The 13,210-nt window shown below is 43.5% G+C and overlaps 1 protein-coding gene across 2 annotated transcripts in view; it reads right to left on the reverse strand.

Moving 5' to 3' along the window:
- ARIH1 (ariadne RBR E3 ubiquitin protein ligase 1) overlaps positions 1-13,210 on the reverse strand; it is an 83,841-nt gene that overhangs the window by 29,446 nt on the left and 41,185 nt on the right. The window contains exons 3-5 of one of the 2 annotated variants that reach the window (XM_040343031.1): positions 7,383-7,527; positions 2,607-2,621; positions 677-769 (exon numbers count right to left, since the gene is read on the reverse strand). In XM_040343031.1, coding sequence (XP_040198965.1) covers positions 677-769; positions 2,607-2,621; positions 7,383-7,527 — 253 coding nt within the window. The remainder of the gene's footprint in view (positions 1-676; positions 770-2,606; positions 2,622-7,382; positions 7,528-13,210) is intronic. The other variant, XM_040343032.1, reaches the window with a different exon arrangement.

Here is a 13,210-nt window from a genome sequence, read left to right on the forward strand (position 1 = left end):
GGTTCCGACGTCCATACTCAACATTGGCTGCGCCATCTTTTTGGTGGTTTATCTTTACGCCTGAAAACGCCTTACGTAAACGGTGTATCTTTACTGCGACGGGCGAGCGTACGTTCGTGAATAGGCGTATCTCGCTGATTAACATATTCTAGGCGTAAATCAGCGTACACGCCCCTTGCGGCCAGCGTAAATAGACAGCTAAGATGGCGTAGGAAGACTTACGCCGCTCGTATCTTATCAACATTTAAGCGCATCTCAGTTTGAGCATACGCTTAAATGTAGGACGGCACGGATTCAGAATTACGACGGCGTATCTATACCTGAATCTGCCCAATAGTCACTATCTGATGACCCCATAGTATTGACTCCACACTGGACTTTATGCTCCATTCATATAATGCAAGCTGTGGTGTGGCTTCTTCCGTGTCCAGGATATTATCTACACAGTACGCCAAAAATACTGATATAACGAGAAAAGATCCCAGTTGCACGACAAGCCCCGCAAAGCGTTAAATCACATATGTGAAGGACACCATTGTACCTTTTTTAACAACGGTAGTATGGCAATAAGGCCACACCATGGCTTTATAAAAGTGCCCGAACTAAAGAGAACAGAAAGTCAAAATAAATAGCAGAAACAGAATGAACACTGGTCTCAATATACAAACTATATTACCTGTCCCATTCCTTCCTCAATGATTTTGGTGGTTAGGTATTCACCCCAGCACTGCATGCAGAACTTGTGACCGCATTCAAGGCCTGTGAAATACTGTAGAAAACATGGAAAAAATTATGGATACATAAGATATGTTACATGTAATTAGATATACCTAAACCAATAAAAAAATAAAAATAAATAAGGCACACAGTTTCAAAGTGTATGCGTCTACATAACAGTTTGAAATGTTTCACAGATGTCCCATGAGGAATGACACATGCTATATTACATGGCTTTGAAGCCCAGAACAATGGTACAATGAAGCTAGGTTTCAGTACTACAAGCGTTCAATGCCAAAAAGTTAAATCAAGGCATCCTGCACACCCCTGATCTTTTTGAGCATTTTAGTGCATCGGGAAGGGACAGGTGGAGCGCTCAGCCCCGCTTGAACAAGAGTACTGCTCAAAAGATTGGCAGGGTGCAGGCAGCAGGGCTGGACGCAGCACCTGTTCTTCCCAGACACACTAAAATGCTGGTAGGCATGAACAGTTAGATAGCCCGTGTACAAGGGGCCTAATCCTCAGTGGTATTTGACATCAACCATCAGTGAGGCAGGCATGGGAGTCAAGAAGTGCTCACAAAGATAAAGCGTGGAAGAAACCTTGTGGTGCTTGCTTTTCATACTTAAAGCGGGAGTTCACCCGTACATAACACTTTTTACCCTTAGCTTCATGCTCGTTTTGTCTAGGGGAATCGGCTAGTTGTTTTAAAATATGAGCTGTACTTACCGTTTACGAGATGCATCTTCTCCGCCGCTTTCGGGTATGGGCTGCGGGACTGGGCGTTCCTATTTTGATTGACAGTCTTCCGAGAGGCTTCCGACGGTCGCATCCATCGCGTCACGATTTTCCGAAAAAAGCCGAACGTCGGTGCGCAGGCGCAGTATAGAGCCGCACCGACATTCGGCTTCTTTCGGCTACTAGTGACGCGATGGATGCGACCGTCGGAAGCCTCTCGGAAGACTGTCAATCAAGAATGAACGCCCGCTCCCGAAGACCCATACCCGGAAGCGACGGAGAAGATGCATCTCGAAAACGGTAAGTACTGCTCATATTTTAAAACAACTAGCCGATTCCCCTAGACAAAATGAGCATCCATCTAAGGGGATTGTTTGAAAAAAAATTTTTTATGGGTGAACTCCCGCTTTAAACTGCACACAGGTTCGCTTTAATTCAAATGCTCTTTATGAACGCAAATGTGTGCGCGCTTTTTTACAGGCTAATAAGGGGACAGCACTATTGTGGTATGCACAGGGAGGGGGAACAGCGAGCCAGAGAATGATTACAAGTTTTTTTTTGTTTTTTTTTAACTAAATATTCCACCCATATATATTTCACCCATATATAGGTTCCATTCACACAGGCAGGATCACTACAATTCTGCCCGCCATTCCAAATCATGTATAAGACATTGTACAACATGCGTTTGGCCGCCATTATCCCTTAATGGCACCCCAAACGTGCTGCAATTCTGCTGCGATGGTCGAGTGGCAAACCACACCTTTTAAAAAAACAAAAATCACACAAGCTTGTCGCCTAAAGAAGAACAAGAGCTTATTTTTAGACAACAAGCATGCATAGTCTATTTAAGTGAAAAGTCCAGCCTTATGTGACAGGCAGAATCGCAAAAAATGTCATAGCGGCAATGGACTATGCCAGATGTGAACAGAGCCTTAACACAAGGTATACCAAAGATAGTGTCTCAGAACATTAAGGGACGCATTAAGAACAAACCATTTGCCTTTAAATTCTCAAGGCAGGGGGCCCAACACATTCAGGTAGGAAAGTGTGCACATGCATACATTTCAGTTTGAGCTACTGAGCTCTATAAACAAAAAGGCAGTTTCAGCAAACCAAATTAATATATAAACATTTGCAAAAAAGCAAACCCCTTCATCTGCTGGCTGGAATGCAGATATGAAATGTTAATATGCAAAATGTTATACTCGCCTAATATTTAAATATTAAACATATAAAAAGAATACATACACATTGGCATCACTACCACTTCACTGTTAAAAGGATAAGTTCACCATTAAAAAATTATTAAATGCAGGTAAGGGGGGGGGGGGAGCATGCAGGACCCCTGCAGACTTTTCAGTGCATCTGTCTGTTCGTACGGGCAGACAAATGCATACCGATAATAATAGACAATGAACTACCAGAGCGCTCAACAGCGCCATGGTAGTTCATTGATACTACAAGCAGAGAGCCGCCAAGGCTGCCGGAACTTGTAGCTTGTAGTTTCCCATTCAAAGAGGACTGTGAGAAAATGACATGGCTGGATGAGTGGAGCCCCACACTATGTTATTTTCAAACAGTGACAGCAGGTGCCAAGAGAAGATGCCCACCCGCTGTCACTGGGGAGGGGTAGAGACTGCAACTGCTGGAACATGTTACATTTTCTACCCTAAAATACTGGTGAAACATACAACATGTTCCAAAAAGGTGAACTTATGCTTTATGATGAGCAGTTTTTGCTATATAATTACTTTGAACCCCCAAGAATTACATATTTTCTGAAAGCAGAGGCACTGGAGAATAAAATGGTGGTCGTGGAATTTCATTTTTTGCCACAAGATATTTGTGCAGCCGTTTATCAAATGCATATATTTTACAGACAAAATACTTTCAAATTCGTTTCCATGTACACATTGTAAGCATTGTTTTTTGTAAATTTTAAAACAGGCGGTTGCATCAAGTAAATAGATAAACATGTCAAGGCTCAAAATGTATTTTGCCTGTGAAACTGGGAAAAACTACGGTACCTAAAATTTTGTATAGGTGATGTTTTAAAAGCTTTTACCATTTAAAGTTAATGATTAAGCCCTAGAATTTTCGGTCTCACGCCAACGATTGCGGAGATGACTCCTCTGTGTGGCACAAATGCAGTTTACCTTTTCAGGTACTCTTTATAGCAGGGGTCTCAAACAGGCAGCCCTCCAGCCATTGCGGAACTACAAGTCCTATCATGCCTCTACCTGTGGGAGTCATGCATGTAACCGTCAGCCTTGCAATGCCTCATGGGACGTGTAGTTTCACAACAGCTGGAGAGAAATATCAGGGGAGAGCCCAATGTCTCCCCTATAGCCAATCAAGAACAGATGATGCTTGATTAGTGGCATCCTTGGCCAGGGAATGACAGGTCGAAAACATAAGTGAAAAATCCTAGTTGCTTCCAGGTTCAGTAGTCAAAGAAGTGATTGAGGAACGGAGTTTAACACTTCTACCAGCTGATCGCTGTCAGAAAAAAAAATGGCACCAAGCTCAAGGCAGCAGCTGCAGACAGGAGCTTGTTTTAACCACTAGGCATTTTAAAATGGCCTAAAACATGTGGTTAAATGGTGCAGCATGTTTTGACTATTTCACCAAGAAAGATTTGTGTCTACTTTCTAGGCAAAATTCAAAATGTTAATTGCAGAAAAAAATTATGCTCAGCAACTGTAGACAAGTCCTTAATTTGGAACCAAAAACAGGTTGCTATACCTGTAACTGCTTTACGATGTAGTATAACAAAAAGACAAGCACAGAAGGAATACAGTACCCATTCACTGCACCAATGACTAGAGTTCAATCACCGATATGGGTTTTTCCTCTGGCCGACGTCAATATTTATAAATCTGGGAGGCAGATGGCTATATATGCCGATTTTTGCAGCCGATATTTTAGACCGTTTTTCCTTTTTTTGGCAGGTGACACTGATTCGCACTGGCTGGTTCCGATATAGTGCAACTGTGTGAGAGACCAGCTGTCAAAATTTAGCAGTGATGTCGGGGGTGGGCAGGGCCCTGCAGCTATCAAACACCAGCCAATGATTGGGCTGCTTAAGAAAGGGGGCGAGGCCCACATACACATAGCAGTGAAGGAGCGCAGGGTCTCCAACATCCACCAGCTCAGTATTGTCATCATGGAGGAGTGGAAGAGGACTCCAGTGGCAACCTGTGAAGCTCTGGTAAACTCCATGTACAAGAGGGTCAAGTCAGTGCTGGAAAATAATGGTGGCCACACAAAATAGACACTTTGGGCCAAATTTGGACATTTTCACTGAGGGGTGTACTCCCTTTTGTTGCCAGCAGTTTAGACATTAATGGCTGTGTATCGAGTTATTTTGAGGGGACTGCAAATTTAGACTGTCATACAAGCTGTACACTCACCACTTTACATTGTAGCAAAGTGTATTTTTTTCAGCGTTGTCATATGAAAAGTTATGAAATATTTACAAAAATGAGGGGTGTACTTAATTTTTGTGAGATACTGTAACCGAACGAGATGATCAGCACATCACTATTACAGTGGATTAAATATATTACTTATTACTAGTTTACCATTTGGGAACGCACATGATTTGTCATGTTGTGGAAACATTTCAGTTTCATATGAACTGGTGTATACCAATCTTCTTGTTGCTTAAATGTATCTGTGGAAGCATCTCTTGAAGGAACTCTTGAAAAGCACCAATAAATGAGGGTGCTTGCTTTGGGGAACTAATGTGGGCCATGTGTGGTGCAAATTTCTTTCCTGCAACCACCACCAGCAGCCCTCCCCCGCTGGGAGAATACAGTGATTATCGATGCTATAAATCGCAAGAGAATCTAGCAGACTGGTTTGCACCCAAGTTGATTGATCAACTCGGTACATTCAGCCTGTCCAAACGGTTCAAATTTTGTCTGGTTCCTGCCTAAATGGCCGGCTTAACACTGAGGTGGGGACTAGAGTGGTACTTACAGTGATTGAGAGGCTCATACTGCAGCACTGATACTGAAGTGAGGCTTATCTAGGGGGACAAATACCAAGGGTGCAATAAAAAAAAGTTTCCTGAAGAAATGGTGTATATAAAACTGAGCTAATGGGCTATTCTGCCAAATATTGCTGGCAATTTTGTTCCTCTAACCGCTTGCCAACCAGCCGCCGTCATTATACTACGACAGGTCGGCACGATCCCGCAATCCGTTGTAGCTGTACGTCAGCTCCTTCAAGTGGGATAGCAGGCGTGCGCTGCAAATCAAGGGGTGCCGATGCGCGTGGCCATCGGTCGCAATGACCCGGGAGGCAGAACAGGGACGTGTGCGTTTGTGTAAACACATATCCCAGTTCTGGGAGAGGGAGACTACGAGCTAGTAACCACAATCTGTCATCTCCTACAATCAGTCCCCTACAGCAGTGGTCATCAACCCTGCCCTACAGGGCCCACTAACAGGCCAGGTTTGCAAGATAACTGAAATACATCACAGGTGATATCATTTGCTGCTCAGTGATTGCAGTATTCTAAACTCCATCTCCCCATGGTAATACATAAAACCTGGCCTGTTAGTGGGCCCTGTAGGGCAGGGTTGATGACCACTGCCCTACAGTTAAAACACACTAGGGAACACAGTTAACCCCTTGATCGCCCCCTAGTGTTAACCCCTTTCCTGCCAGTGACATTTACAGAGTAATCAGTGCATTTTTATAGCACTGATTGCTGTAGTATAATTGTCAATGGTCCCAAAAATCTTATTTTTTAGACGCTATAACTTTTGCACAAATCAATATAAGCCTTTTGCGATTACCAAAAATATGTAGAATATACGACCACACAGTTAAAGCGACGCAATGTCCTATTGCAAAAAAATGGCCTGGTCATTGAGCAGCCAAATCTTCCGCGGGTGGTTAATCAGGTATTTATCTGTGACCATGTAGAGTCAGCCATTTACACATTTTATACAAAAACAACGTCACCACCTAATAAAATTGTTTCAACATTACTAACAAAGCGACACTGGGCAGAACATGCATCAGTAAAGGCTGCGTTTTACAAGAAGCCCAAATAGCTTCGGAAATCAAGTAGCCAATGGCAACAGAATTTTTTTGAAAATGTCAATTTTGCAGAAACTGTTTTTTTTCTTAATTAAATGCAAAGAGCAGAATGAAAAACTTGTCAAAAAACTGAATGTGGTTTTCGCTCGGGAAAAACTGCACAATACTGTATTATAATGAATATAATAAAATTAAATGAAATTAGTTGATTTAAATAAAAGTATTTTTTCTTTGTCTGAATTTCTCACTTCCTGTTTCTTCTCAGTAAACTTGCCATCATCTGAGCGAGCGGTGGTTAGTCAGCCAGAACAGCTTACTGAGGAGGAACAGGAAGTGAGAAATTCAGACAAAGAAACATTTTTTTTAGAAGGGAAATCGAAGGAAAAGGCAAGTGAACCAACAATGCACTAGCTTAAAGGAACCTATTTAGAAAATAAAATACGAACCTTTTCAACCCCTTTAATCTAAATGGTTATATAATAGCTATGCATTATGTTTAGTCCTTATATTATGATTTACTTTCATTTACAGCACTGTCAGCAATTTACAGCAGTAAATACACATTAATTTACCTACTTGCACGTTTGCTTGCAGTTGCCATCATCAAGGTAGATAATATTCACACTATGTCAAAGTATATGCTGACTGCTTTTAATATATTGAAGAATACATACAGACTTTAAGTTGCTGAAGGTAATACATGGATCAGTGAAATACAGTAGCTCAAGACACAGCATTTCTTATATGTAGAACATCAATTATGCACTACAATGCAGTTTTTGGTAAGGCTGTAAAATGTTCATGCATGTCAGTTGAAAAAGTGAGGGGCAGGCAATAAAGAACAAAAACCTCACTGCAGTTACACTTACTGAATTTGGATAGTTCAAGTAGCAGATCTGACAGGGCATATCCTGGGCAGAGGAACGTGTATTCATGGGCCGTGTTCGTGATTTCTTACTAGGGTTAATGACATGACATTCTGAAAAGAGCTTCTCCAAGTTGCCATCAAAATACCTAGCAGCAGAGAAGAAAAACAAATGTTTTAGACTAGCACACCTAAACACAGACCCGGTCATTCCACTCCTTATAAAATAAGCATCTCAAGTTTGATAAGCTAGAAGGCATTTGTTTTAACATGCTTTTTCCCCCCGTGTTCAAAACAAATCGTTATCATTCCCTTTGACACTACAAATCCTGTTCAGCAGCTGCCCATTCCCAGCCCTGATGCTAGCGAAGGTCCAGGCAGGATCTGAGAACACCCCTAAGCACTTCATGCCTGCAATGTACTGCAGACAGGCAGCTGGTATAAGCGACAGACCCGACATACCCGTACACCGCTGCCTACCTCTGTGGTTTAGGTGCCCTGTACACAACAAAAGCCTATCAGCAAGTCCCAGCCAATGATTCACAGCCAGGACTTGCTGATCGGCTGTGTACAATCACAGCCCAGAGTTCTGACAAACGCAGAGCTCTGAACAGAGAGAATGATCTGTTTCTCATGACGAGAAACTTAGACCCCTTTCACACTGAGGTGCTTTGCAGGCACTATAATGCTAAAAATAGCGCCTGCAAAGCACCCTGAAAAAGCAGCTCCTCTCACTCCAGTGTGAAAGCCCTTGCAGTGTACTGGCAGGAAGGTTAAAAAAAAATAATCATGCTAGCCGCATCTTTGAGGCGCTGTAGGAGCGGTGAGAACACACCACTCCTAAAGTGCCCCTGCCCATTGAAATGGCGCTTTGCAGACGGTTTTAACCCTTTCTCGGCCGCTAACGACGGTAAAACGCAGCTAAAAGTAGAAGCGCTTTGACACCGACACCCCCCACCGCCCCAGTGTGAAAGGAGCCCGAGTCTAGGTTGACATCTATGCGGCTGCGCTTGATGAGTTTCACCCCTGCATTTTACGCCCCACCTTAAACACACTGTATATAGCTTGATGCCAATGAGGGGGCCAGGAAACCCCCCCCCCCGGTCTATATCAGGGCCTTTGAGTCTAGTTAGTACGAATTCTGAGGGACACTCGTCATTTTATTTTAAATGACGTGGGGTCCGCCCCCAAAATCCATACTGGGTCATTATCTGAGAATGCCGTCCAGCAGGTCAGGAAAGGGAGGGGAGGGGACCAGTGAGCGCCCCTCCCCCTGAACCATACCAGAGCGCATGCCTTCGACACAAGAGGGATGGGTGCAAGGGCTTCTTCCCAACAATCTTGACCAGTGGGGGCCCCCGTATCCCCCACTCTTTTGATACCAAAGGAGTCAGAAACAACAAGCGCCCAGAGGCGATTAAGTTCGCATGTGCCGCGCTATATAAGTTTTCATTCATTCAATGAGTACCCACTCATCTCAAAAAGCAGTGAAATGTAAAAAAATAAATAAAATCCTTTATTGATAAAATAGCTCTGAGCTATTCTCCCCAAGCAGACAGATGAGTGTGTTTATTAATAGACGGCAGCTATACATTTTGTGGCTGCTGACTTAAACACAGAAATTGCTGGAACTCTGCTTTAACCCCTTGATCATCCTAGATGTTAACTCCTTCCCAGCCAGTGGCAGTGTATATTATCACTGATCATTGCATCACCGTTGATGTCAATGTCAGCTAGTCAGTTCACCCCAGTGTCAGATTGCCTGCGGCACTTTTGCAGTCCCATTACAAGTTGCTGGCCATTATTCGTAAAATAAATATTAGACATCCCAGTATATCAATGTTAGTAGGCGCGACAACTTTCACGCAAGCCAATCAATATACACTTATTGGCAATTAATTTTTTTACAAAGGCATGTAGCAGAATAAATTTTTGGTCAAAATGTATGAAGAATTAATTTTCTTACATTGGATGTTTTATAGCAGAAAGTAAAAAAATATACATATTTCAATATTTTGGGTCATTTATATTGCAAATAATAAAAGCACCCAGTGGTGATCAAATACCACCAAAAGAAATGTCTTACATATACATTTCATTTGGGTACAGCATTGCATGACTGAGCAATTATCAGCGTAGCGTAGCTCTAGTGCTAAATATCAATAAATGGCCACTCATGAAGGGAGTAAAACCTTCTGGAGCTGAAGTCGTTCTTAATGTTTAAATACAATGGAAACCAAACATAGTGCTCAATGTTTTTATAAATGAAAACCTAAAAATAAAAAGCCGCTCGCTATTAGACCCCATTCACACCTCCACGACAAAACGCCGGACGCTCGTGCCGCTTGAGGGGAGAATTCCCATTGCTGTGGTTCACATCTCAGATGCCGTACGCCTGAAAAAAAAGTCCCGGACACCCTTTTTTTCAGGCGGCATTGGCATTCGCCCATACAAAGCAATGGGAAGGCTTTGTTAAAAAAAAAAAAAAAAAAAAAAAAGTTACACACTCGCGGCAAAATACGCCGCGGACGCGGCGTATCTTGTCGCGGAGGTGTGAATGCAGCCTTAGACAAGGAGAATGCTTGCATTTCAAAATACAGAAATACCTTGGATTGCAAGCATAACTCATTCCGGAAAACGTGCTTGTAATCCAAAGCACTCGTAAATAAAAACGAATTTCCCCTTAAGAAATAATGGAAACTCAGATGATTCGTTCCACAACTATTTGTTCACAAGTCCTTCAGTTTATAGTCCCTATAAAAAGATTATAGCAATGTGATGGGTTGTGCAACCATAAAATGTCCATCCACAAATAGCAGCCCCGCAACGGGATTAGAAGGAAAATCCAGCATAAGCTACAGAGTATAAAAGAAGAGAGGCCTGTAAGTGTAGCAATATGTTTACATTTAATGAAGTACAATATTTAGCAACTCACATGGGTGATTAAAAGAGGCATATCCAAGTATGCAAGCATTCGGGGTAAAGCTGTCCACTAGACCATCCAATGCACCGCCTGCTCTTACTGCTGTCAGTCTGCAATCATGACCGGAAAGAATACCCTGCAGTAGAGCAACCTGAAAGCGAGGCTTGAAGCACTCCTGGAGCAAAGCGTGGAAGGAATGATATCAATGGTAGTGCGGAGGATGGTCGATGTGGACAGCGTTACCCCGGAAGCCTGCATACTTAGATGTGCCTATTTTAAATCATCAACTATGTAATTTTCTAAATGTTGTTCCTTCATTAAAATGTAACCATATTAAAAAAATCGCTGCATTCGCGGACGATGTCTTATTCTTTGTGACCAACCCCCTGGTGTCTATCCCCAACTTGCTGCAGAAAGTGAAGATGTATGGGGCACTGTCCTTCAAAATCAACTTCCAGAAATCAGAGGCACTGAACATCTCCATGCCGGCACCTCTGGCCACACTACTTTGCACAGAATTATTTTTCAAATGGGCGATGTCTCGCCTCAAATACTTGGGCATTCTTTTACCCACCAAGACAGAAGACCTATTTACCCCTCAATTTGTCTTCCTGTCTGACGGCCATTAAATCAAACCTCCAGTCCTGGCAACATGGAATGTTCTCCTGGTTTGGTCGGTGTTGTATTGTCAAAATGAACATAATCCCCCGGTTGCTATATCACCTTCAGGCCCTCCGCGTCCGGATCCCGAGATCCTTTCTCAGGGCAGTTAACCACACTATTGTATCCTTCCTTTGGGCCCAGAAACCCCAGCGGCTGGACCAATCTATTCTGCGACTGCCCAAAGTATTGGGTGGCATGGCTCTCCGGATATCAATCATATGGCATGCCACCTGACACAAATCCTGGACTGGTGCCACCATGGTCCTCTGAAGCAGGTAGAAGGGCTCCTCGCTGTTGACGTGTTGCCCTGGTGCCAGTCAAAGTTACCACGCCGAATACTAGACCACCCCATTGTAGGTGAAACATGGGTTGGCGACTTTTCCCTGTTGCACCCATCCCTTTGCCGCTAACCCCGGTAGTGGAAAACAGGTCATGGATGACCCATCTTTAGTGGGCCTCACCTTTTGGCAAAAAATACAGCTAGCCCATTTCTTGGGTTTGCTACCCCCCCCCCCCCCCTAGAACCCTAAGGGAGAAGCCTGGCACCCTTTGAGTTATATCCCAGACATACCAGCTGCTACCAAGCACCAGCCCCGAATTTCCGACCACTTTATATATGTAAATGGGAACCAGACTTGGGTCTTCGGTTCCCAAACAGGCAAGTAGAAAGACTTCTGCCCTTCTCCTGCAAGACCTCTGTATGTGCCAACCCCCAGGAAGTGGGATACAAGGTACTGACCAGGTGGTACTATATGCCAGTAAGGATCCATCGGATGTTCCCGCAGAGCACCGATCTCTGCTGGAGGTGGGGGGAGGAACCTGACTCTCACCTCTACATCTTCTGGTCGTGTCTTTTTTTGCTGCCCTACTGGACTGAGATTCACTGCATTGTTCAGAAATTTACCGATCATGAGCTGCCCATGACCCCCGCATTCTTCCTCCACCACCACGATATTCCAAGCAATATCTATAGGAAATCCATCTTGCCTCTCCTGTTCACAGCAGCAAAGAGCTGCATCCCACTGTACTGGAAGCCGACACAGCCGCCGGTCGCTGGAAGCAGAGATCAACACCATGGAGGACCTGGTCACCACAGATAGGGGCCTTCGGGGAGAAATACCACAAGAATTGGTTTTACTGGAGCAAATTCATCTACTCAGAGGAACATGCTGAGCTGGTGAATTAACGCCCCAGGGAGCTGTGCCTACTGGAATGGCTTCCGGACGGTGTGTGGGTGGGGCTGGTTGTGGTTGACCCCTGACCCTTTCACCTGTTTTTTTTCCCCTGACACCACCCCCCCCCCCTTTTTTCTCTCAACATCTTTGCTAATGCTCCCTTTGCTGTTTTGCCCTCTGGGTCTTTCCTATTTCTTCAATCCCTAGACTTTTTTTGCTTCTCTCTTACCGTTTTATTAATTGGTTTAAAGAATGAAAAGTGTCAACCGTCAAAAAAAAAAAAAAAAAATTGTGCGTGATACGGAGACTTCCTAGTCCATGAGGCCCATTGTCTGGTACACACCTACGTTGTCTACCCATTGACGACACTATGCTAACCGGGCATGTGGCTTCATGCATGGAGCTAACCCGTTGTATGGTCAACATTTTGGACGTTTCTGTACCTTCTTGAAATAAAGAATTGAAAGGAAAAAAAAACGTAACCATATTTGCTACACTTCGAGGCACCTCTTCTCTTTTATACTCGGCTGTGACATGACACTACTTTTATATGAAGACATCATTGCTCGTTGATCAAGTAAAAAAAAAAAAAAAAAAAAACACAATGTTGTGGTCTTGCAAAACACTCTCAGACCAAGTTACTCTCAATCCAAGGATTTACTGAACAGCCATCAGCTCAGGTTGCGGAGGATGCTGTCCGTGTAATCCAGTTTCTCCTGCCGTCAACCCTGTCACATGTAACCACGCCCTACGTGTTTTATCAGAATATCATATAGTGCCCCGATGACATTACAACAAAATGCATAGGGAATGGCTTGGGCATGGTTTCACATGACCGAAGGAGCTGGATTACACAGACAACATCCATTGCCATCCGCCATAATCTAAGCTAAGGGCGCACATTGAAATTATACATGCATTCTTTTAAAATGTGATTTTTTATTTCTATCATTTTATTAATAGAAACAACAGCGAGCACCGTCAGATTACATGTGTGCATTAACATGGGATTTGAGTCCATCCACTCATTATCGGAGCTGCGCAGCAATCTTCAGAGGTCACACTAGGATC

Source organism: Rana temporaria, chromosome 3 (assembly GCF_905171775.1).
Source record: "Rana temporaria chromosome 3, aRanTem1.1, whole genome shotgun sequence".
Taxonomy (NCBI): domain Eukaryota; kingdom Metazoa; phylum Chordata; class Amphibia; order Anura; family Ranidae; genus Rana; species Rana temporaria.